The sequence below is a fragment of the Taurulus bubalis genome (genome assembly GCF_910589615.1).
Source record: "Taurulus bubalis genome assembly, chromosome: 6".
NCBI lineage: Eukaryota > Metazoa > Chordata > Actinopteri > Perciformes > Cottidae > Taurulus > Taurulus bubalis.
In genome coordinates this window covers 25,962,766-25,989,586 of record NC_136594.1, presented here as the reverse complement: position 1 = coordinate 25,989,586, position 26,821 = coordinate 25,962,766, and the positions used below count along the sequence as shown (strand labels likewise).

General features: G+C 45.4%; 1 protein-coding gene across 1 annotated transcript in view; it reads left to right on the top strand.

Annotated features, from left to right (window-relative positions):
* The window catches only part of plppr2b (phospholipid phosphatase related 2b), a gene marked incomplete at both ends in the record, with an annotated part of 40,285 nt that extends 13,932 nt beyond the window's left edge, over positions 1-26,353 (top strand). The window contains 6 exons of the mRNA XM_079219837.1: positions 5,398-5,586; positions 21,597-21,717; positions 22,134-22,384; positions 23,258-23,434; positions 23,919-24,052; positions 26,245-26,353. Of these exons, the coding sequence (XP_079075963.1) occupies positions 5,398-5,586; positions 21,597-21,717; positions 22,134-22,384; positions 23,258-23,434; positions 23,919-24,052; positions 26,245-26,353 (981 nt within the window). The remainder of the gene's footprint in view (positions 1-5,397; positions 5,587-21,596; positions 21,718-22,133; positions 22,385-23,257; positions 23,435-23,918; positions 24,053-26,244) is intronic.
* Between the last annotated feature and the right edge of the window lie 468 nt (positions 26,354-26,821).

The following is a 26,821-nucleotide window of genomic DNA, read 5'->3' as shown; positions in this document are numbered from 1 at the left end:
ACAGGACTGTTTTTACTAATACATCATTTAAAAAAAGCTGCTAAGTCATTTGTTTTGCTTCCACGTTTTTTTTAAATGACAAGGAACGAGTTTGAAAGGAGACATAGGAACAAATAAGGTGAACTGTCTTTTTGGAGGCTTATCACTAGAAGGTGGAAACCCCGTTCTATGTGGTCACTCAAAGTTATACTGTAGCTGGACTTTATAATACCATATATTTTCATCAGTATCGGGGGAAGGGAGCTTTTGGGGACTATAAAGCCGAAATTAATTTGCACCTGCTGGGGAAAAAAATGTTTATGTGAACTTCAAAAGATGTCTACTTTCTCCGACTTTCAAACACCGAGATGGCTGCCATGTGACTGAAGCCTGGGTAAACGGCCTGTGTGGGGATGAGTCATGTGACATGATGTCATTTTGGCCTGTCGTGACCCACCTGCGGCTTAAGCTTGTCAGTAGTTTCATGCTGCACATGCAGACGACGCTTTAGAGATAATTTATTATGCAAATGAATATTCCAAGGTGACCTGTGCAGAATGTGCTAATTAGAAACCATCAACTTGAAGTTGCCTTGACCTTTATTCATATTTAGACAAACTGGCAGGAAGTTGGTTATTTGTTCCTGTGGAAGGAGGAAGAAATGTCAAACAAGAGCATTAGTGTGAAAAGTGTTCACCCCCAAATGAAAAGCCACCTTTTTCGCTTGACCACCTTACATAGAAAGTCAATGCAAAGACCAGGATAGATGCGACTCCTTTCGTCAGTAAAGTCCTGAAGTTGTTGAATTAGAAATTAAAAAAGATATAGTAACTGTCAGTAAGCTCTACATTACCTCATTTATACAGAGACCAGACAAAATAATGTGTGTATGAAACCATAGACTTTCAATGGCGTGAACAATGATGTCGATGACATCATTTTGAGTGTTGGCGGAGCAGCTACGATGTTAGCATCGCCTCGCACTAATCGATCCGGGCTCCATTCAGAAAACAAGCATTTCAAAGTTGTTTGCTTTTCTGCTTGTGGACAGATGGCAATGCATGAATTAAGAACTTTTTCACGAATCTGCACCATTATTCAAGATATTTGTATTGTTTAGATCCTCCTTACACACAGAATTACAATACACTTAAGGTAAGAAAAAAATACAATTAAGAATACAAAAAACGCATTGCTATAAATGCTAATAGTATAAGAAAATATATAAAATAAGGCACAACAATATGACAACAGTAATGCCCAATCAGTTTCACTGAGTGTATAAAGTGCACTATGCATTGCTACAAATATATCGGTATATAATGCTATTTTTTTTTTACTTTATTATTGTCTGACAAACCTAATTTTTTTATGTATGTTTAATGTTAATATATCTAAATGAATAAAAATGTAAGTGACAAAAAAAAAAGTATGGTAGTGACATGAAGTCACTCACTATGTCGTCATATCAGCATCAATTTCATCCGCAAAACCTGTTGGGTTCACACCGCTGACAAAAAACGTGCTTCCCGTTTGACGTGAACTCACCATAAGCGTGTATTCAGGAGGGAGGCTGTACTTCCTGTTTGTGTTAATGCGATAAGAGAGAGAGAGACCGCAACTTTTCTATTTTAGTCATACTGACTATTCTTACTGTGATAATCTTTTCCCAGAATGAACACAAAGCATTGCCAGCTTCTCATGGGTTATTCCGCACACGGTAGCGAGACCTCTCAGGCTGACAGCGACTTCAAATGTTTGTTTAAACTTTGATGGCCGTTCGTGGACCTCCCTCTCTCGCTCGCTCGCTCCCACCCTTCTGCACCTCCCTCCCTCAAGCCGCCTGTAGCTCGGCGAGAAGAGAGGAACGGGTGATGGAAAGACATGTTCAACACAGCGTGCCTGTGTCAAGAGTTCCTGCAGAGACATGGGAATGCACCCCCGTGCCTGCAGACATATCCGAACACATGCATGGACACACACACACACACACCCACACACACCCACGCACTAAGACACACAAAGCGCATGAAGATGGAAAGGAACATGGAAAAACATGGAGCTGCTTGGTATTCTTGGACTATATTTATATACTACAAGCTGGAGGTGTTTGTGTGGTTTGCCTGCATGTGTTGATACTATATACAGATTTGCTTTAACGGCTTCGGGGCAGTGTGTGTGTGTGTGTGTGTGTGTGTGTGTGTGTGTGTGTGTCGTCACCAAACACTTCCCCGCACCCCCATTACGACGCTCTCCTCACCGGAGACCCTCAGTGCAAAGACCCTCAGTACGACGGCCGCCACAAACAAGTCGAAGGCGATGAGGTTTGCACATTGCCACGGGTACACACAGATCAATTATTTTATTTTATTTTCCACAAATGGAGTCGTCCACAGATTTTCCGTGAAAGGGAACGATGCAGAGGAGCCGAGCCGACAGCGAGGCCGAGCGTGCGACGTGAAGGGGTTTGAATTGGGTCAGCCGCTCTCTCCATGTTCATTATCACTCTCCAGTGTGTAATAATGCTGAGATGTGTCACGTGTAACAAGTCCCCCCCGCCCACAGCCCTCTGGGCGACTCTGTCACTTTGCTGAAGGAGATTAAGATGTAGGAGGAGGTTCTCTCAGTGGTTTCTCACTTGTTCAGACATCTGCCGCTGTGAGACGTTTCACTTCAGATGAAGACGAACAAAATCAGCACCAACACGTAGCAACTGAAACAACTGTGGTTGTTGACGGCGTCGCATTAAAAGCTCAAGCTCATTGGGACTGTTTGACATTTTGGGAAGCATGCTCACCCGCTTTCCATGGTGACACTTCCTGGAGTGTTGCCAGGCAACCAGAGTAATGCACTATAAAACCGCAGCTTGTCTGTCTTATTTCAGATTGAAAAAGATGTGATGTGTTTTTTGAGTGAGCTTTAGTTTTTTACCCGTGGACAGAGTTAGGCTAGCTGTTTCCCCCCGCCTCCAGTCTTTATGCTAAGCTAAGCTAATGAGAGTGGGATTGTTCTTTTTCTCTTAAAATAAAAACAACCTATTTTTAGGCCTCTGCTCGAAAATTGCATACCCAAACAAAAAAAAGTTGTATCTCTGCAACCACTAGGGCTATTTTAATATGTTTGGTGTTATAATAAAAGAGTATAATGTGAGATTTTGGTCAGATGTGTAAATATCAGTCTATATGTAACTGGTTATGAGTAAATGAAGATGACATCACAGCAAAAAAAAGAAAGTGAGAACTGTCAGGTGCAACTGAAATTATAAAATGATAATTTGCAGGTGTTTTGTCATATCCAATTGTTCATGATCTATTCTTTTATTTAATTTCAGTAATAACTGATGATTGCTCGGATGACACTTTTAAACCAGCTGTGCAGGAGTCTACCTATGATGGTGACTATCGGCACCAAGTTTCTAATGATAAGAATAATGCTAAGGATCATTAAACCAGAAAATGTAGGTCTGAACATCCAACAGTCAAAAAAAAAGAACATGTGAAAAAACTAACATATGCACACAAATGAAAAAAAACGTGATTGCCAAAATGTCACTTTTCCATTGAAGATGCATTGCGCAAGATCGGGACCGAATTTTAGTTTCCAATGTTGAAGAAAGAACAAACCTCACCAACAGAAACTGAAGAAGCCACAGTGTTGATGTTATGTCAGATATGCCGTTTTATTCCATTACGCTATTATACGCCATTAATACAAACACACGTGTAGATAATGACTGTTGGTATTGTATTATTAACCTTCAAATGCCATCCATACGGGTGCTTCTGGTGCCGAGACGTTTGTCATCCACGCACAACAGTTATTTTTTTTATACTTGATATTTTATTTAGATATTTTTACAATTTAACAGAAATACAACCTTCAAAAATACGAAAGAATATAAGAAATGAACCATGCATCTGGCCAAGTAGGGCCTTAAAAAGAAACACATAAAAAATGTAAGCAGGTAAATGAGTAAAAATAAGAAAACAAAGCAGTCAAAACAACCATGCAACACTTTCAAAGGCATCGTAAGTCAATCGTGTCAACCATAAATTCAAGCCAACATACAGATATGTTACAAAACAATATATTCAAAGAATTCTATTCACAGGGTTTCTCTAACTTAGTTGTAAACGTATATATGGGGTTGCATCTTGATGACACATAGTGCTTGTCTTTTTAGGAGATACTGAGCTTCTAGAGCCAACAAAGTCCAGAGGCGTGAGGTTAGGGAGGGCGAGTCACCTGCCAATTTCCTTACTTTGACATGGACCTGGTCCATTTTGTCCATCTGGCTCAGTCTCAGAAGGAAGGTCATTCTTTCCATCTCGTGGATTTCTTTAGTGATGGTAGTGACACGCACAACAGAAGTTCATCGAGCAAACGATTCAGCTTACGAAGACACTAATCAGCTATGTTTAAACTCCCGTTCCTTTTATTACTCAGAGTTGTTCTTGGTTCAGGCCCATTCCCCGCAGGGCGAACACATCCTCCGTTTCCACTTAGAGAAGCTAACTGTGCAGTTGTAGGTTTGTTGTTGCGTTTCCCCTGTAGGGAGTTGGGTGAAGGAGTTAGAGTGCTGTGTGCTCGAGTATAAATGAATAATTAGTACTCGTGCATCTGTCTCATCTGTGCAGAATGGCGTGTCTTCATGTTTTCTATGTTTATCATACTTACTCTCTGTTATGAATTGCTAATGCATTTCTATTATTAAACCCTATTTTAAATAGTTCTGGAGATCATATTTTATGCTGCACGGCTTGTGCTTTGCATACATCTGACGACTTAAGTCACACACACACACACACACACATAACTCTTGCTTTTCCCACGGTTGTTTCTCTCTCTCTCTCTTCCTCCCTCCTTGTCTTCTTCACCTCTCTGCTCTTTTTCACTCCATCTGTGTCTCATCCCCTCCTCACCTCCCGCCTCTCTCCTCGATCAGCTCTTCCTGTTTTCCTCCATACAGCGTTATTTTCTTTGATCGGTCTCCATTTGTTTCTTTACCCTCCCACTCTGCAAGCTGAAGGGCTCTCTCTCTCTCTCTCTCTCTCTCTCTCTCTCTCTCTCTCTCTCTCTCTCTCTCTGTCAGTGCTCTCTCTTTCCCCCTCTCTATCCGTCTTTTTCCTTATTTGTCTCCGTCTGTCTCGTTCTCTCTCTCCCTCCCTCCCTCCCTCTCATCCTCATCCCTCACTATCTCTCCACGCACATTTGATTCATTTTACACATGACCGAAGCGTCCTTCATTTTTGCTCTGTGAAGGAAAAATCTCCTCTTCTTTTCCTTTCTTTTTTTTTCTTCTTCTATAAATCCGAGACAATATTTTTTCCCCCACTCCTCTCTCCCTTTCCCCGGCTGTCTTTTTCTTTCTCCCGCGGATCCGATCCTAAAGCTGGAACCGATATGTTTTATTTCCAGCTGGTCATCATGGCAGGGACCGTGCTGCTGGCGTACTACTTTGAGTACACGGACACGTTCCCCGTGCACATCCAGGGCTTCTTCTGCTTCGACAAAGCCTACTCCAAGCCGTACCCGGGGCCCGAGGACAACAGCAAGGCGCCGCCCGTCCTCGTCTACTCCCTCGTCACCGCCATCCCCACTGTGACGGTGAGTCTGTGTTCAACTTGTACAAACAAAAGTGCTTCCACAGGTGCTCCTTGTGACACACACACAGGACAGATATGACAATATCCTCCACACACACATACACACACACACACACACACACACACACGGACACTCCTCCTCCTCTACACGTGGTGTTTGTGGATTGAACGAGGGCAGAGCTGTGTAGGTGTTCATCCTCGTGGTCTCGCTGCTCCGATTGTGTGTGGATGCGTTCTCCGTCGTAACCATGGCAACGGGCACTAAATTCGTCCTCCACAGAGCGGTCGGAGAACATCTACAGCGTGCAAGAGAGTCTGTCCTTATTTCTAACGCAGAGTAAACCCGTCAGCTCGAAATGGCCTTCGTGCACGAGAAGGGGGCGAGTTATTATTTTTCCCCACAATGCATAGCGAAGCACCTTTTTAATAATTGAACGTCGATACAGAACTAAGAGTTGTAGGTCCCGGGTTCTTGGCAACGCGCTGCGAATCAAAGATGAATATTCAGCGTCTTTTTATTTTTAAAGCGGTTTCAAATGAACGCGCCGAGGCTCGGTGGCGTTATTAGTGTGGATGCCGGCACAGCGGGGCGTTATTAATAATATCAATAATGAAACGTGGGTTCACATCCTCATCAAAGCTCCGTGACTGTGTCTGTCTTGTCCCCCAGGGCTTGTCTCTTTGACGTCCTGCAATGCTAAGTGGCATTAGGATGTGGCTGGCTTTGAGCCACACACGCACACACACACACACACACACACACACACACACACACACACACACACACACACACACGTACAACTACAAGGATTGTTGATCTTGGGTAATTTCTTCTGCATAGATGTGACTCAAATCTCTTCTTCTGTCGCCACATTGTCTGTTCTCAGCTTTGAAAGCATCGGCCTGTTTTACTTTTTGGGATCCTATCGGAAAGAGAGACTCATTGTAGTGATTGTATCTGACACAATCGCACACATTTGGACATGTGACAGACGCAGGTTGTTTATTCGTGGAGCCTAACTGGACTGGATGGGGGCGGCGGGCTCGGCGAGCCGAGTGGCGTGACTCTGCCTGTGAGTGTGAAGCGGCTTTATTGAAAATCAGAGCATCTGTGTTCTCGCTCGGCTCCAAGATACCGCTCCATCCCACGGGCCTCTGCTCAGATACCATACAAATATATAAAGAATAGCAGATATTTATCTCTATTTTCTCTGAATTTTGACTCGTGCTTTCAGCCGCAAACAGAAATTGGACGAGCACCGATCTCGTATCCGTGTGACAGCTGAGAACTGTACGTTTCTCTTACTTTTGCTCCAGACCCCCTCTCCCTCTCCTTTTGCTGCCGTCGCTCTGCGTAATGATGGGGAGGCATCAGGATAACTCTGCTTCTCAGTGTCAAACACAAGCACTTTAAGTCACTCAACGCCACATTGACAAGAATGTAGAAGGAAACCTTAAACCCGGATATGAGTTAACATTTTTTGCACTTCCTGTTTCCCTCCTCTCAAAGACAATGTTTTTTTTATAGGTTTTTGGTTGGAGGTCTTCATTTGGTTCAGTGGTGATCACAAACTTAGATTTTAAAGTTTTGTTCTGTGGTATAAAATGAGTCCCTTTTGTGAACTTGTAATTGAGTCTTAATAAAAGTCGGGGCCTAAATGAGACGACAAAAACATCGTCACTCCGACTAGTCCGGCCTCACAGCCTCGTTTGTGTACCTTGTGTAGTTCTTTTATAGCCTTATGTTCGATTGCATTCTGGCTTAAAAAATAATAAAAGTTGTGTTTGTTTGAAAAGATAATCTTGCTGAACCCAAAAGGTGTCGGTGTCATATCAAGTATTGTTTACCGCAGAGTTTATTTCCTGCAATAATCCAAAATCCAATGGAAAAATGCTTCATCAAAAACTTCATCCATAAAAAGGTTTTACTCAGTGAGAAACAAACGCATAGTAACCATGGTCCAGGTTGAACAGCGATATTACAGATATTTAGTGTTATTTCTTCCATTTGGTGAGATATCCTGGCTTGTTGTTGCTCTGTGTGTGTGCGGGGACACACACTGCATCTCTGGTACATTTTCTAAATGATATTAGAGTCCTCTGAAGAAGGCCGTGGGAAAAGCTCCAGAAATAGTCACCTGACTTCCTTAGTAGGTTTATATTCACAAGTACAAACAGCGAATGAGAACAGCCAGAAAAGAGATAAGGAACAACCACTGAACATGTGAGTTGTCCTGTAATTGGGTCCTGGCTTCAAACCGCCGCGGGTTAGAACCAAATCTTCCGCGTCTCTTGAGCCTAATCAAAAGTCTCCAAACTGTTGAAACGCAGCAGCAACAGAGCCGACCACCATTTGATCATTGATGTGGTCACCGGATTAGAATTAGAGCAGAATACTGTGTGTGTGTGTGCGTGTGTGTGTGTGTGTGCGAGAAAGAGACAAAGAGAGAGGAAGTGAGAGGGTGAGGGAAAGAGAAGCACTTGTGTGGTACTCGGCAAATATGCTGGAAGTTGTAGTGGATCAGTGAAGGTAAGTGCGTGGGTGGATGACGCCGCACATCTTCTCCTCCACTGCCACTGAAAGCGGATTCTGCGTGTGCAAGTGGGAGTTGATGTGCGTGTGTGTGGTGTGTGTGTGTGTGTGTGTTTGTGTGACTAGTGCTGGGATCTGAGTACTAGTCAGAGTGGCTACAGGCGATCTATAGGATTTTCAACACAGCCGATATACACAACACTACCAGACACGGCACAGGTGACATATTTCAGATCTCCTGCCAATTATCTTGCTAAGCTAGCTGGAAGAGCACGGTAAAGTGCTTTTTGAACCGTTTGAGTGTGTTTTGTAATGGAGAATGCGTGTGTGTGCGTGTGCTCTGATTGCACACCACAAACCCAGTTACGCAGCAACCAATCACAGGATCAAATGGTAATTGTAGAATTAAGATGCAGGTGACACACAATGTGATCCCTCTCTCTCTAACACACACACATATACACACACATACACACAAGCAAGGGGATGTGAGGCGGTGAATACATGAAAAGTCTTGAACCGAGAGGTTTATTTCTCCGTCTTTTTTCCCTCTTGTTGGTCAGGAGCATAATGTGAACCGGAGAGCCTGTTCTCATGCTGCTAAATATAAGCCACTCAACACACACAGGCAAAGCCAGAACGCTCTTTGAGAGGAGCGACAGCGAGTTCAGAATGCAGAGCACGATGGGAGGAAGGGGTAGAATGAGGAACACGAGAATCAGAGGGACGAGAGAGAAAACCTGGAAGATCCAGAATTAGCGCCTCACAGTTCTGTGCCTCCGCCAACCGGTCGAGTCGCAGTTTACGTCCATGTCTGTCCAAAATGTCCTCTTAGACACGTTGTTATTTATTCAGTTTAATGTAGGTCAATTCAGCCACAATAAGCAATTTTTTTTTTTGCACATATTTTGTTTATTGCAAAGTTCTAACAAAGTGATTGCACATTTTATTTAATTTTTGTCTGATGGTAAATCTGGTTTACATGAAAGTGATTGCAATTTTCTTTATTCTATTATTTGAAAAAGCACAGATGTCACAAAAAGTTATTTCAGTACAAATTCAACATGGACCATTTTGATACGATTTTGTTGGGGCATGACAAAAATGTGTCCCCTAAAGTGGGGCGTGATTAAAACAAAAAGGTTTGAGGACCACTACTTGCCAAATATGAAGAAACTCCCTCAAGGCGTTCATGAGATATCGCATTCATGAGAATAAAAGGGACGTGAGGTCACAGTGACCTTGACATTAGACCTCCAACATCAAATTCAACCTTGACAGCAAGAGTACATTTGTGCCAAAATTGAAAAGAAATTCCCTCCACGCTTTCCTGAGGTTCACGAGAATGAACGGACAGACTAACAACCTGTATCCTGCGTGACCCATAAAAGAAAAGATTGAGGAAGAGGGAACGAGAGGGAACGAGAGGGAACGAGAGGGAACGAGAGGGAACGAGAGGGAAGAGGGAACGAGAGGGAAAGAGAGGGAATAGGATACGAGAGGGAATAGGATACGAGAGGGAATAGGATACGAGAGGGAAGAGGGAACGAGAGGGAACGAGAGGGAAGAGGGAACGAGAGGGAATAGGGAACGAGAGGGAAAGAGAGGGAATAGGATACGAGAGGGAATAGGATACGAGAGGGAATAGGATACGAGAGGGAAGAGGGAACGAGAGGGAACGAGAGGGAATAGGATACGAGAGGGAATAGGATACGAGAGGGAACGAGAGGGAATAGGATACGAGAGGGAATAGGATACGAGAGGGAATAGGATACGAGAGGGAACGAGAGGGAATAGGATACGAGAGGGAACGAGAGGGAATAGGATACGAGAGGGAACGAGAGGGAATAGGATACGAGAGGGAATAGGATACGAGAGGGAACGAGAGGGAATAGGATACGAGAGGGAATAGGATACGAGAGGGAATAGGATACGAGAGGGAACGAGAGGGAATAGGATACGAGAGGGAACGAGAGGGAATAGGATACGAGAGGGAACGAGAGGGAATAGGATACGAGAGGGAATAGGATACGAGAGGGAATAGGATACGAGAGGGAAGAGGGAACGAGAGGGAACGAGAGGGAATAGGATACGAGAGGGAATAGGATACGAGAGGGAACGAGAGGGAATAGGATACGAGAGGGAATAGGATACGAGAGGGAATAGGATACGAGAGGGAACGAGAGGGAATAGGATACGAGAGGGAATAGGATACGAGAGGGAATAGGATACGAGAGGGAACGAGAGGGAATAGGATACGAGAGGGAATAGGATACGAGAGGGAACGAGAGGGAATAGGATACGAGAGGGAACGAGAGGGAATAGGATACGAGAGGGAACGAGAGAGTCTTTCCGACGCGTTCAGTGGCAGCTCGCTGCTCCAAGTTTGTTTCCTGTGTGCTTCTCTAACTTGGGAAATCCTTCGTTTGTGATGCAGCTCCATGTGACAGAAAGAACAAATCATCCATTCATGCCAGAGTTTATGAAGTGAGAGCGCTTGATGCGCCAAAAAAAGCAAAGTTGTTGCCGTTATATCTTCAAAAACAGATGATGGTCAAAGCCACATTTTGTGTGTGTGTGTGTGTGTGTGTGTGTGTGTGTGTGTGTGTGTGTGTGTGTGTGTTTAGTCTGTGCGCGGTCCAGCATCAGTGGGAGGAGATGAAGAGGGACACTAGTCAGAGTAGAAGAGGAAGACTGGCAGAATAAAGCAGCTTCAGGTGGTTGCCGGATGCTAAAGAATGGAATTATTTGCTTTCCAGAGGTCAAAGTTCACGATGAGCTGGAGGTAAAAGAAGACATGTAGTCATTTGGTGATATTGCACAACGCAGTGGTAGAGCTGCTGGTAGAAACCCACTGAGAAGAAGAGGCAGATAACGGCTTCTCAAATGTGTTGCTCTTTCAGTTCCCTGTTGCTCACATTTCAGTACAACTCGTTCCCGGGGTTGCCGAAAGGCCTTTTTTTGAAAATAATAAAATATTCTTGACAGAATAGCACAAACAATCCCAAATGATTGGAAAATTCATCTGTGCAACCTCCCGAAATAGACGGAACAACAGTGCTAGAGCAGTGGTTGTGGTAAGATTCATTTGTGGGTCAAAGGCAGACAGAGGGAAGCTTCTCATCCAGTACAGCAGAGTTATGCAGAATTGAATTGCATGCAGTGACTCAGCTGATATGATTACGGACTATCTAGTTCTCTCGTGCTTCCTCAAAGATCAACACTCTTGCTGTAGGTCAACGGTGTGAATTCACATCCTTCTCCCCCTCATTGATTGCATTTCAGCCGCTAATATAAATGTGTTGAGACAAAAAAAACTCCTCTCTAACCGCAAGGCTGCTCTTCCAGCTGCAGCAAAATCCACAAATCCAATCTTCTTGATTGGATCTCAGATATAATATGTGTGTCAAATCTAGACGGCAACACTCTTTTTCCTGTCATAAACACTTGTTTTTCTCGTCCCTGCTAAGGTGTTTGAGGTAGACAGGTCTGATTGGTGGTGGGAGGCTGCAGGTGGCCCTGCTCCAGCACACTTCCCCTGCATTAAGATGGCTCCCATCATGCTCCCTGACTGCTCCATTGTTATGCTAATGGTAGCAAATTATGCTATTCATAAAACCCAGACTTTACCCCGTTTCGCGTTTATTCTCCTTTTCTCTATTCTATATTTACCTTCTATTGTTACTGCAATCACAGTTGTCATCTTTGACAAGCGACCCGAAAGGAATCTGCTCGCACAAAACGCACACTTTCGTGCACAGACGCACAGTCGCACACTCCCACGTGTGTGTGTGCGCATGCAAAGTAAAAGGCGAAGCGAGCGTCTTCGTGGATCTTGGGAAGGGGAGAACTCAGGCGGTTCATTTGCGCCATCATGCTTTTCTTCTGACATTTTCCACTTGATTGCAACTGTCATCGGACTCGCACAAGCTGGGGGAAACACACACACACACACACACACACACACACACACACACACACACAGGGGCCCAGACTCCTTAACACACAAATCAGTCCAATGCCCATATGGAAATTGACCAGAAGTGTGCATACTGTTAAGCCTGGGGACAATCCTTCATGAATAATGGAGTCACATGTGACAGACGGAGGAGGATTGGGAAGCGGGGGGAAAGATGTGGGTGTCACACTGAAACTCTTCCATCGGATTGCGAGAGCATCAGCCTCCTTGATGAATTCCTCTTCGGGGAGAGAGGAAGAACGCAAAAGTTCGACAAAAGAGATTTTTGGCTGCTGATGTGAGCTGTGCTATTAATAGCCGATCAGTGTAGATCCCATTACGGCAATCTCCGAGCCATCGGCTATCAGTCTGACCGGGATTTGGCCTCTGAGGGCAACGGACAATACATCGGGCAGCGGATATCCGGATAGGAAGACTTCCTCCTGCGTGCGCCGGTCATTGCAGGTAGATCGGATTGTTTCGCGAGTCTACTCCTTCACCTCGGACTGTTAACCTGATGCAGCCACAGCCGCTCAGACGTGATTGGCTAATACGACTGATGCAGTCATGTGCAAACATCGGTTTCTAGAGACCATTGACACTGTTTCAGCACATTCCTTGTACTCTGTGGCAGTGTTCACCTGTGTATGTGTAGCGCCCTGGAATATGTTAGTTCATGTCTTACTAATTTAATACAACTGTGTCCATTACTAACAATTTATTTTAAATTGCCATGAAGGGCAGACAGTACTGCATTGACCCTTAGAAAGGAGCGCTGTCTCTTTAAGAGAGGAGCGAAGTAGACCTGCAGTATACTGGCTGAAGACTAAACGTATGCTTGTTATTTAACTGGGATTTGTTAAATAAAAGTTGCAAACTGACATGTTTGTGGACAGTTCGTTACAAGGGTGCAACGTATGCATGAGGAATCAACAACCACAGAGTATCGTATGTATTGAGTTGACACCAGACCGTACAATTCATTGCTGTCTTTGCTTTATTTGTGATAAATACTTTGGAAGAACGTTGCCTTTGGGTCCAACTTATGAAAATGAAATACACAAAATATTAGCAGAATAGGCATGGCATTGTGGGTGGGTGTTTTACAATAGAATACAAAAAGTCGAAAGTTAATCGGTGTGTCTCTGAGAAATGTGAATAAAAACACAGATGAAATATAGATCTGTGAGACCAGATGTGATTTTCATTTGGACGTCATGCCGAGCAACCGATGGATTACAACAGAGTGGACATGGTCCAAAGTACGGCAGACGAGTCTGAGGTGCCGCTCAAAGCAACGACTAAAGGGCTGCAGAGGACTTTGCTTTAGGAGCTAATCAGGCTAGCGAGGGGCAGGTGTGTACCGAGGCAGGTGGAGAGGTGGTGAGTGGGGAGCAAACTGGAGGACGAGGACAGCTGCTGGAGTGTGAGGGGGCGGACGGTCTGCAGGAGGGATTAGGGACAGGAAATGAGGCCAAACCACTAACTACCTATATCAGGGGTTAACCCTCTGAACCCCAAGCAGTTTGTGGCTGTTACTGCACCTATACACATTTCTTTTAAAAAGGCAAGTTGAATTTCGTTGATACAATAATTGGAAAACACTGGAATCTATATACAAGTGTTACCAATGTTGTGCCCTACGTGCTAGATATATTGAACTATTGGTATTGAATATGACCACGTGGAATAAAATGTTTTGGATGAAATACAGTTTTAAGGTTCGTTTTGGTTTATTTTCCTGATGGAAGTCGCACATGATGTTTTCAAGGACTGTAGGAAAAACGAAGGAAACATGCTTTTCCATCCCGCCGGTGAGTGAGGTTTAATTGTCAGAATTTTGATAATGTGACTCATGGTTGCTGGCATCAGTGTAATATTATTATAAGCTAATTTAATTATTAGTATTTAGTATAATCTGTTTTGCCGCTGCCCATCACCATCTGTCCGTCCATGTATAATTCTTCCTCTCTGTGTGTTTGCATGTGCAAGATAGAGAGAGTGAGGCGGACAGACAGATCTGTGCGTCAGCAGTCGGAGCCGTGAAAAAAAGGGCAGAGGATAATAAGGGATAATCACGGCTTTATCCGGTCGCTGCCAATCACGCTGGAGGATTGAGAGACGAAGACAGCGGGCCGTGCAGCCCCGCGTCGATGCGCCCGGCCAGCCGCCCGCTCCCACTGCGGTAGCCTGTAATAAGAGCTTTAACCCAGAGATGAGAACCCTAATCCAGCCATCCACTCACACTCTGGCCTCTTCCCACACTGATCCAGGATCCCTCTGTTTCTGCTTAGCGGGGAGGCAGACGGAACGAGGCGCCTCTACTTCGAGGAAGAAACGTGAGGAGGTGGAGCGAGAGATGGAGAGTTTGCAGGACGAGGATAGAGGGGGGGGATGGAGGAAAAGAGAAGAGACGAACAGGGTCATACTTCAAACCTTACTGAACACAGGGAGAGCAAGAAGCAGGCGAGAAAGGACAATTTATATTTGAATCAGTGTTCGGTAACCTAGTTTCTGCTCCACAAAGACCTGGGAAAGCTGCAGAATAAAAGCAGAGTGAGAGAGAGAAGAGGGAGATGGATGGAGAGAGTGTGGGTGCTGATGAAGCAGCTAAATTGTCATGGTTACCATCGCCGGTGCGGTGTGTGAGAAGGCTGCCTGCGTGTGCGTGCGTGTGTGTGTGTGTGTGTGTGTGTGTGTGTGTGTGTGTGTGTGTGTGTGTGTGTGTGTGTGTGTGTGTGTGTGTGTGTGTGTGTTTAAAGCAGAGCACAGGGCTTGTAATGTCAACAAATGTCATGTGATGTACTTTATGTAGACATGGTGTAATCCGAGGGATTTGTGTTTTCTTTACACAACAGGAGCTGTTTAGAAGGTGCACAAGTGTACATGACACACAGAAACCCCTGGACTATGAATTGAACACTGCACCAGACGGGTCACGCTGGTTTTTTCTTCACAATATCTCCAAACTGAGACTGATCATAAAAAACTAATCTGTAAAGAATGCACGGAGACACTGGTGTAAATCTCCACCCTCCATGAGTTTAAGATGCAGAAAGCATTGTGACGTCAAGCCGGCATTTAATGCTGCGTCACTTGCTCCTGTTAGTATTACTCACAGTACACGGTGTGTTTATTATCCGTGTACATCCCTCTGTGTGTGTGGTGTCTTTCTTTTTTTAAAGCAATGTATCTTTGCAGAGGCGCCGTCAAGTGAAATGATGGTTGAATCTATAGTTTAAAAAAAAAGCACCCAGCGGTCTACAGTTCCTCTCTGAGTTTATTGTCCCACTACACGTTCCTCGGAAAATGAGTTTTTCAACTGACTGTAGTTACAATCACTGCTTTCCTTTTTTCACGTTTTCCTTTTTTTGATCCTCGTTTGTCATCTTTTGTGCAGACGCACTTGTCACGCTTTTAGAAAAGATGCAAAAGAAGAACCCAACAATCGACTGTCACAGTGTCACAAAAGGTAGAAAAATCAAAGAAAGACAATTAAGTCGCGTTCAGCCTCCGGAGTTTCTCCCATCGCTCTCCCACAAACACATGCACTTCTTCCTCTTCTGCGGCACCCCACATACTTTTACATTTTCTATTTTTTTTTTGTTGAAAAACTCCAAAGTTGCTAGACACTCTTGATGAAAAAGTCTCACTAACAGCTACACACACACAAGTTTGTGCACAAACACGTGTGCCTACTTCTTTCGCGACAAAGGAGGCCGTGTGATCTCTGCTCTCCGAGGCATTTCATGTCAGTCATTCCTCATCTGCCTCTTTTTTATTATTCTCAATTTCATCAGCTCCTCCATTTTCTCTAACTCTCCCCTATTTTCTGTTCTCCTCTTCTCATCCCCTTTCCTCTTCTTTCTGGTGTTTATACACACACACACACACACACACACACACACACACACACACACACACACACACACACACACACGTCAGCCTCTCTCCCAATAACACCATCTTCTCTGACTAGTTGAGATCTCTCTTCATCCCTCTGACTATCCGAGGGTAAAATAAATGCAGCCTAAAAAACATAGTGATTGCCTCGAGGAAACAGTCAACATCTGCTCAACACTAATTGGCTGCCGAGTGGTTTTCACCTTGTTCCCGTTGATGTCCACTAGAGCAGAGGTTCTGAACCATGGGGCCACCCCATAGGTTATTAATTGAAGACACCAGAGATGTAATACTGTTATCCATGAGACGCTCGGTTAGAATATAGCTTCCCACCACTGGGTGGCGGTAATGCGTCCAATAAGCAGAAGAAGACACTCAGCCAGCCGCTAGCACAAGTTATGGAGAAGTATTTAAAACAAAAGAAATGAAGACAAAAGTGCTGCCAAACCCTCCCAAAAGTCAAAATGTTTGTACAACTCTGTGAACGGAGGTAACGAGGCAGAGCCCAGTGTGTGGCATGAAGGCTAACACTAGCTAACGCAAGCTAACGCAGCAATGAAGGCTTTAAAGCTAAAGCGACATCTAGAGACCAAACAAACTGTTATCATATATTTGTCCCTTATTTTTGTGCAATACTGTTGCTATATTTTGTCCTTTTATTTTTATTTGTTACCTTAAGTTTATTGTAACTATGTGTGTTAGGAGGACCCAACAAAAAAAGCATTTCATTGTACAGAGTAACTGTCTGTTATCTGTGCATATGACAATAAAAATATCTTCAATCTTGAATCCAACGCTCGTGGGAAAACGGGTGGGATTTTCCAAGAGAAAGGAAAATGGGCTCCAGATGCAGAAAAGGTCTGTCGTCCAACTCCAAATATAGTAATATAAAAGTAGTAGCATAAAAAGTGAGGGTTGGGGGAAAAACAAACAGACTTTCACCCAGGAGACAGTTGTTAATGTCCCGTTATTTCACCCACTTTGTGTACCTTATGTACTTAACGCCTGTTACGTAACAAGCATATTTATCTTACCTAACAAGCATATGTATTTATCCAAACCCAAACGTTTTGCTCAGCTTAACCAAGTAGTTTTGTTGCCTAAACCGAACCACGAAGACCTACAAACTAAGTAAACCTACGTCGGAGGAGGCACGTGCTGATTGGCTGGCTGCGCCTAAGCAATTTTTAGTGGGTGAATGCGTGCTCATGATTGGAGGAGAGTATTACATTACATATATTAGTATTAGTCCAGAATATAGACTGGACGAGTTGGCAGTGAGACTGTGTTTATATTTCTCTGGCCACAGCATCTTGTCTTCTCAATATCTGAAACGGGATGCATTTTTATTCCCTTAACCAAACGGCAGCATCTGCTTTAAATATCCTGTAAAGTCAGCTAAATGAAATGTAATGTAATATAATGTCCTGAGTGAAGTGTCCTCTTGTCCTCCAGGATCTGCGAACGTGGACTCGTTCGTGTTTTAGTTCACAATCTGGTGACTAATGTGATTTTTGTTTATTTTTCCATCAGGGAATTCAAGCCAAACTGGGATCAAGACCCATTTTGAGTTTGTAACTATTTCCTTAAAACATCTATGAAGAGATTTTTGCTTCAATGTTGTTAGTTGTGTGTTGATTCTATTACAGTTTCCAGCAACATATCACAATGTTGTGCAGTATTTTCAAATTTAATATGCACAGACTGATGGAAGAGGTGATGGCAGCCGACACCTTAGCGTGGACAGGAGAGTGTATCTCAGCTTCTACATGACAGTCCCCATCTGCACTACTGCTTAACCTCAAATACTCTCAAATGACCATCCTCTGAGGCAGCCTATTACTTTCAGAGCAGAGGAAATCTGTTGAGCTTTGTGTTTCAGGATTGCTGAATGTCAGCCCATCTCAGCTTCTTCCTAGAAATTGTGGCTATTTTTCCAATCTCGCCCCACTTTTCTTTTCTTTTTTGTTCGGTCCCCTGCTCTCTTCATACTTATTTTGTTCTCTCACACATACACACAAACTTTTTTTTCATCAACTTTCCATTAGTGTGTATGGGCTTGTGCTCGTGTGCCAGTTCTTCGCTTTGTGTTTCTCTGCCAAGTGCGTTGCATTGAATGTTGTGCAGTTTCACATCCTTTTGTTTGCTCGTGTCTCTGCACGTGTGCCTTTGTGCTTGTTGTTTTGTTTTGGTGTGGAACTACATCAGTGACAAAATGACCATGACATCTATGGACTGCAGTTGCTTGTACTGTAAATGTTGAACGGCATTTATTGTTGCTTTGACTTCATCACAATATATTCCATTACAGCACATTGTATGTTGCCACAAATACCCCCTGTTCACAATATCAGCCAACATGGTGGTGATGTTGTATTTGATATCTTAAAATCAGTCAAATTAACATTAATGTCTACTTAAAGATGCTGAGTGCACAAAGCAAAAGACCACAGCATAACATCTGCATTAATGCATATTTGTAGAAGTGTGGCTGAACAATAAGAATTCAAGATAACCTCAGTACTGAACATAAAGCCTTCATTCTTTCTGTTGACACCTCAGAGCTGCCATGAAAACATCTGCAAGCTTATTAACATTTTAGTCAAAGACCAAGAGACTGTCGCCTGTGTGTGTTCTTTGCATGAGTATCGATCCCTGCAGTCGTCTGACAAAGCCCGGAGCTATCGATGCATTTTTATACTTCTTTTCTATCACACACCTTTTATCCCAGAGCAGCGGGAAAGCGACTTTTCGGTGAGATCGGCATGAAAAGGGATTAGTATCGACAGCGGATACTCTCGGACACATGGCTGTGCGGTAAATGTGGCTGTGGATGTGAACACAGGAGTTGAGGAAAAAAGTAATTGAGCGAACAATGAAGGAGTAGACGTGGCAACTGTGTCCCTAATGTGGGGGACGCGGCCTTTATTCTGCATCACAGTGAGAGAACGCGGAGACGATGTTATTACCTACAGCGGCTCCTGATGCGTGAGCTTTCACATTAGCTCCAGTCGCCAGGATCCTCAAAGACGGACAAATTGATTTCACATCAGATAGTCCTGTTAGTTCCCTTTTCGTGTGTGTGTATGTGTGTGTGTGTGTGTGTGTGTGTGTGTGTGTGTGTGTGTGTGTGTGTGTGTGTGTGTGTGTGTGTGTGTGTGTGTGTACGGCATCTTCCCGTTGTAATGCACACCCCTTACACTTGTTTTGGACACGCTGCTGCAGGCGCAGCTGTTGAGGCCAGCTTGGGAAGTTCAAAGTGAGCCTTTTGATAGTTTCAATTATGTTGCAATCATCCTCTTTTCTCTAATCTGAAATCTCAGCTGCATGCTGATTAATTGCCATTTGCAAGTCTCTCATGCCTTCTGCCCTTTTGGCTGCTAGCTGACTATCATCAGTGTCTGCTGTCTCCTCTGGTCCTCCTCCTCCTCCTCCTCCTCCTCCTCCTCCCCACACAACCATATGTTAAAGTTTGTCCGCACAGTTTTCTGTTGTTGCAATACTCCAATGGTACTTTCTTTTCTCTATATAATCCACTCGCAGGTGTTTTGACACCACCGACCACTGATTCAATTTTTATACCTCACCTAAATACCACCTCCAAAGAATTCCTGCAGCCCAAAGCTCTGAAACAATCTCCCTAACAACCGGAGGCCTGTGGAAACCACGTGTTGCAGTGTTTCTTTCTCAATAGAGTCACGTGATGTAGATACTTCTATCAGCAGAGACTCTATAGGTTGGAGCAGCTCACTGAAATGTACACGTATACTAACTGGAACGAGTCGGACCACTTGTTGATAGTACCTGCTGTACAGTATATATAAAGCATAGCACAGCACTGTTGCATAACAGCGCTGTGGGTCTGAAGATGCTGCAGGAGAGGATGAATGAACACAAATCTCTCCCTGAATCCAACAGGGATTCAGGCAGGGTGAAGTCTGTGCAGACACGCTACGAGTCCCTGCATTGTAGAAGTAAGAGTGGGAAAACAAACGAGTGACCCCCGAAATGACTGGAGAAAACTGATGGGGACTCGGACCAGACTCGGACCAATAAGACGGCTTGTCCCATGAGAGTCCAATACCTGACTAGCTTTTCCGCTTTGAGTCTCGCCAAATGCCGTTGTGTTTTGTGAAATATTCCCCCACAGGCCGTCGGTGCGTGAGTGAATATGCCGATGAGATCCTGAAGGGTGGATGAATGTTGACAAGTAAAGCACTTTGAGTTGCCTGGAAGACGTAAACGCACTATAAAAAATGCAAGTCCGCTTACCAAATTGGGAATCTTAGCGGTTACTTTCTCGCCTGACAACATATTAAAACTTAATAAAGCGACATATCAACAGCTTTTAGCCTGGCTCTAAAATCTCACTCGGGCGGTCTCAAGGCACCCGGACGCAATGCATTGTGGGGCAGTTGAGTAATCGCAGGAAGCTCGCGTGTCATACTCAGACTTTCTTGCGAAGGAAGTATACATCCAGGCGTTTCTCCCGCTCAAATCCTCAATTTTATTCTCAACTGCAGCTTTACTGCGGGTTGACGAGCTGATGAGCTGCTTGTGGACAGGTGCGTTTGACGAGCAGAGCCAGGAGACCACGCCCACGCCGGCACACGCAAACAGAAGGCTTCAAGGCTGCGTAACTTTGTGGCACTCGGGTCGCCTCGAAACTCCAAAAAAAGGGCATAATTCATGTTGACACACAACCCCTCGCAGAGACCTTCCACAACAGTCAGCGGTGTAAAACCTCCGCCTTCGTCTGTCACAAGCAGCGCAGCGAGCTCAGCTGCATTAGCATCGTCCCACGCTCCTGGCTCCGGGCCCTGCATATTGGATGAGCATGTAACCTACATCCATCCATGCCTCTGTCAGCAGGGTGGGGGTCCCCTGATCCGACGGGGGCAGGGTGTAGCGGGGTCCAGGAATGCGCTTTATGGTGTTTAGCTGATTCATGCCCCTGTCAAGAGAGATCAATGTCCTGCTGATTGGACTCTTCAAACTGCTGCCAGAGGCCTGCAGGCTGGATTCTTTAAAAGGTCTTCTGGATGTGTTACGGCTATAATAGTAAAGACATAATGGCGTTTTTTATTGAGGTGCAATCAGGGTGGGGTAAAGCATTAATTAATGCATTTCAAATAATTAATAAAAATAGTACAAGATGTGTTTGATTTATGTTATCTGGCAAACCCAATGTTCGCTTTTGTAGTTATTAATCCGCACGGCATTATTAATCAAGGTGTAGCCTCGGTTGTATAGAGCTGATGTCAACATGTATGGGATAAAGCGTTTAAAAAAAAGGAGAAATGGAGAGATAGAAGGTGTATGAGACGTTGAGGTCGACAAACTCCCACTGATGAGAGTGAATGGGAGGTGTTAATGTTGGGATTTACTAAAGCGGCATAAAAGCAGCCAAATGGCGAGAGATACAAAGCAGGCCGGCCAGAGAAACGTTATCACCGCGAGGCCGAGAGAGAAGAACACTCGTGAATAATGTTTGCTGCGCACCACATTTAACTGACTGAATATTTGGTGCAGCGGATAAAGCCTTAATCGCACCGTTTTATCTTTCTGTTTTTGACAAAAACAACTCAAATGTGTGCCGTCTCTCTTTTTGTCCCAGATCCTGATCGGGGAAGTGACCAGTTTCTTTGTGAAGACGGAGGGAGCTCAGGAGAAGACCATAGTGACCGCCGACTGCTGTTATTTCAACCCTCTCCTCCGCAGGATTGTACGTTTTCTGGGTCAGTTCTAGTTCTAAAGATCAGAGGTTCTGCAGCCCGGACTGAATAGAGCCTCTGTGCTCTGGGACCGAGGCTCTTTTAGACTTGCACCCCTCCCACAAGGCCAGAGAGAGGGAGGGCGTGTCCTTCTTTGGTCTCCTGTGGACTCATTTTCCCTCTCTTCATGTTCTGCTGATACTCTTTTCCATCTTCTCTGTTGCCTGTATTTATCCATGTTATGAATCTTAGTGATGGACCGTAGATATGAAGCAGAAAAGCAAAGGCCACGTCTGTCTGGTCTTTCCCTCCCACACAGTTAGCAGTCGAGCATTCGAGTGCTTGTTTCTCACCAGTCTCATTGACTCACTTATTGTGTGTTTGCATACGCACAACCCTCCCTCTTCACCCACACTGTCTCTTTCCCCCTCGTTACACAGGTGTCTACTCTTTCGGGCTCTTCACCACCACCATCTTTGCTAATGCCGGTCAAGTGGTGACAGGAAACCAGACGCCGCACTTCCTGTCCGCCTGCAGGCCGAACTACACGGCCCTGGGCTGCCACTCTCCAGTGCACTACATCGCCGAGCGCCGGGCCTGCACAGGAAACCCGTACCTGGTGGCGTCCGCCCGCAAGTCCTTCCCCTCCAAAGACGCGGCGCTCAGCTTTTACTCCGCCATCTACACGGTGGTAGGGAGACACACCGGGGGGCTGCGACCAAAGGGTCTGCTAACGGTTGATGATTCGTTTACTGGGGCTTTATAAATCTGAGGAGAAAAAGAGAGACAGACTTTACAACACAACACATAAAAGGTACCAAAAGCTTTGCAAAATGACCCTTCTCAAAGCCCCGCCCCTCAAACGACGACTGGCCAATCATAGCGTAGCTTAGGCCAACAGACTTTAGTGCAGTCGTTTCATATTTTCTTCATTTCCAGGCTGGTTTAGTGGGTTTGGATCGAGTCGTGGTTAAACGTTGTGGAACTTTCTAAAACGATTCTACCTAAAAGCCTGGAGCTAGCAGTGTGCTAGCACGTCATCACACAGGATCAGTGTTGTTCCTTAACTTCGGTGTCATCTGTCTCGATCGCCAGGTGATGTGGTGGTTCACTGTGATCTTTTTTTAACCTGTTTTCACTGCTGAGTCAGTTTGACATCCTGGATGTTTCCTTCACAACACAGATTGCAGCTCCTTCTGTCAGCTTCTCTCTGAAATCACTTTTTCCCCAAAATCAGATGATAATTCAGTCAGTGCAGTAGAAAGCACTACACACGTTTTCTTACATTAGACGCTCACGCAAGAATGAAATGTCTTTCAGTGTTTGGCGAAACATAGCTGAAATTGGCAACACACACACACACATGAAAACACAAACATGGCCGTGTGTGTATGACGCTTACTCCATCGAACCCTTCAGCTGCTGTGAAATCACTGCAGAGTGCGGCCTCTTGTGGCTCATTCCAGCTGTTTTCCCCGTTTTGAGCTGGCTGCCTGAAGACTTGTACCTGGTTCACCTCGCCATGACGTTTTGATTTGATTTTAAATGCATCTCTGTCCTCCAGATGTACGTGACCCTGGTGTTCCGGACCAAAGGGACCCGTCTCACCAAGCCCACCTTGTGCCTGGTGCTGCTGTCCCTGGCCGTGCTGGTGGGGGTGGTGAGGGTGACTGAACACAGGAACCACTGGAGCGATGTCCTGGCTGGGTTCGTCACCGGAGGGGCCATCGCTGCCTTCCTGGTGAGAGGGAGGAGGGAGACATGGGGAAAGGAGGGAGGAGGAAGAGATGGATGGAATTGCAGAGATCAAAAACGAATTGGGTTGTGATTTTTTTTTTTTTTTAAGTGGTTCCCCAGGAAAAAGTTTGGGAAACACTTTGATGGACTCACACACACTGTCACACCTATGGAAGTGAATGGACTGATCTGAGTCTGTACCGTGGTACATTTAACAAGCCTGATTTGGTTTTGGGACCTCTTGGCTCAAGTAAATTTTTTGCAAAAACCTCTGGGATCTGTGTGAACTTTAAAGATCACAGTGGTTCAACCCTCCTTCCATGCCTCCTACATGATGTCATTCTTTTTGTCTCCCTCTCATACTGCAAGTGTCCTCTTCAGTAATGTTGCTGTGCGCACTTTCACGCACCAGAAAACCCTTCCAAGTTCAATGGAGCAAATTTCCGTCCTCTTTTTACCTTTTAACTCTTTTCTTTGCTCTCCATCAGGTTTCATGTGTGATCAACAACTTCAAGCAGACCCAGATAGCGATGGCGACGACTGCTCCACCTCCACAGCGTCCAGAGCCCACGATGGGGCTTCCTCTCCTCAGCCTGCCGCGCGTGGAGAGTCCACTCGAAAAGTTAAGTGGCCTCCAGGTAAGGGATGGGGGAGAATGTCATGGAAAAAATATTGATCAAATAGTTGAAATAATCTATAGCAGCACAGTCATGATCATGTTTTTTGACTAAAAAGTGTGCAAATCGTTATTCGCCATGTTGGCGCCGTGGCTCTGGGAACGCCATGCGGTCAGTCCACCACTTAGGTCCACAATGAAATATCAATAGAAACAGAATAGCTGTTTTCCATGGCCAAAAGATAATGGTGATTGTTGTTAGTTATTATGGTGCCGACTAATGCTCATGCGCTCCCGTCCAACCCTGTCTCCTAAAAATTACGTTCCCCCAGAACTAATACGCATTCCCAATTACGTTTGATCAGAAGCGTATCTCCTCCCTGATTATGTTTGTGTTTGACGTATTACACATACATTGATTATACACGTATAGGTTGATTAAACACGTATGTTGATTATACACGTATTTTTGTTTTTATTGTTTTTATGTTTGTGTTTGACGTATTACAAATACGTTTATAATCGTGTGTTTGTGTTATTGTTTTCTTGCTTTATTTAAGCATATTTAAATTTTTTAACTCTGCGGAGAAAAAAGAAAACAGGGGCGGGGTGAGGCCAGTGACAGCCGGCCGGCCCGGGCGCCGGCCGCACCGGGAGCTCGAGAGTCGGCCGCACCGGGAGCTCGAGAGTCGGCCGCACCGGGAGGTGAAGACCGCTTGCCCGCCGTTGTTAGGCCGGTCTTCAGACTGCTTGCACCGGGGCTCGGTCTTCAGACGCTTGGAGTGTCTGCTGATGATCGCAGTGGTTTACTGCACTAGACGGAGTTCATCACACACTTTGGGCTGCATTCACAAACAACCCGACTCAGAGAAGACCGGAGCCGGCGCGAAGGAGGCTGTTACCGACGGCCTGACGGCGACGCCAAGCGTCTGAAGACCGAGCCCCGGTGCACGCGGTCTGAAGACCGGCCTAACAACGGCGGGCAAGCGGTCTTTGCCTCCCGGTGCGGCCGGCGCCCGGCCCGGCCGGCTGTCACTGGCCTCACCCCGCCCCTCTTTTCTTTTTTCTCCGCAGAGTTTAAAAATTAAAATATGCTTAAATAAAGCAAGAAAACAATAACACAAACACACAATTATAAACGTATTTGTAATACGTCAAACACAAACATAATCAGGGAGGAGATACGCTTCTGATCAAACGTAATTGGGAATGCGTATTAGTTCTGGGGGAACGTAATTTTTAGGAGACAGGCTTGGCCCGTCATCACGCCGTCCTGCTGCTGCTGAATCAAACTGCTGCTGCTCCGCCTGAAGTAGCGCTGGAAGCGGCCGTCATTCAGACGCTGTTGTGGGACTACGGATAATATTATGAACCAAGACACCATGGAGTTTGATGTTCCGACGTATGTGGAATTTACAGTATAAAGCAGAACTACCGTAAAAGTCGGGTTACATGCCGCTACTACCTTCGGTCAGTGTCCCCGTTAGCTCCCCGCTGTAGCCAGCTGTAGCCAGCTAGTGCTCCTGCTAGCGCTCCTGGTAGAGCCCCTGCTAGCGCTCCGCTAGCTCCCCGACAACCACCGAAGGTAGCGGGACCAGCCCCGGCTCGACACCCGACTCGGGCAGTGGCAGCAACAGCGGGGAGCTAGCAGCGCTAGGTAGCGCTGCTGCTAGCTTGCTACAGCAGGGACACCCACCGGAGGCAGAAGTGGCTTGTAACCCGACTTTTACGGTAGTGGTTATTTCCATGGTGGATGGCGGAAAGGGTAGCTGTTTTTACGGAGATAAGCCACACCCCCTTTCCGGCGCGAGTAACATTCGCAACGCTTTTGGTGTGAACACAGTGTTATTGTCGAGCGAGTAAACTGACGCGAGTAACGCAGCATAACGGAGCCGCTGTAGACCTTGTTTTTTCTAAATGTGTGTCAGGCTGTGACTCTTTTTGTCCTCACTGACATCTTTGGCTGTTTCATGGATGTGATTTATGTTTCTTTCTGTCTGATGTCTCTGTTGTTACACCCCATCTCTTGTCTAGACATCATCATTTTTGCGTTCTTGTCTCTCGCCGTCTCAGTCAAGTGAAGTTTATGGGCTCTATTCCCCCAGGTTTCTAACTTCCCGTGTGTTTTGAAATGTTTCTTATGTCCCCCTCCTCTATCTCTCCTAATCTTCTTTCCTTGTCCTCTTCCCCCCTGTTAGGCTCCAGGGCTACCGTATTCTGAGATCACATGACCATCAGCCAATCCCGTCCCCCGCCCCTCCCGATGTGCTCCTCCCCTCACGGCGGTGCCTCACCAGCGCAGTCTAGACCTGCCCACCGAATGCCCCCCGCCCTGCCCCGCCCACCCCGCAGGACGCCATCCTCTCAGACGAGTCAAATCCACGCAGGTCTGAAAGGTCCACCAATCACAGGAGGCAGAGCAGCAACACGTGTGTGTGGCAACGCACGGCTGCAAGCTGTCGCCCGCTAAGGACCGGTAGGAGAGGATGCGTGCCCCTATGTCCTGTTCTGTCCTGTTCGTCCTCCACGATGGCCTCCTTTTTTCTTTCAGGTGATAAAAGACCCAACGAAAGAACCCGCCAAAGCCAGAGCTGTTGAAGCAATACTGTGTCCCTATTTCCTTGTCCTGTTTTCCACAAAGACCCACGACAGTGACTCTAAAGACTGGCTGGTGATGACTGGATGAAACGCTTGATCAAGTCAAAGTAAATCAGCGAAGCTGAGGGTTTGGGGAATCGAAGAAAATTCAAGATCGTCCTCCACAGACCATTTTGC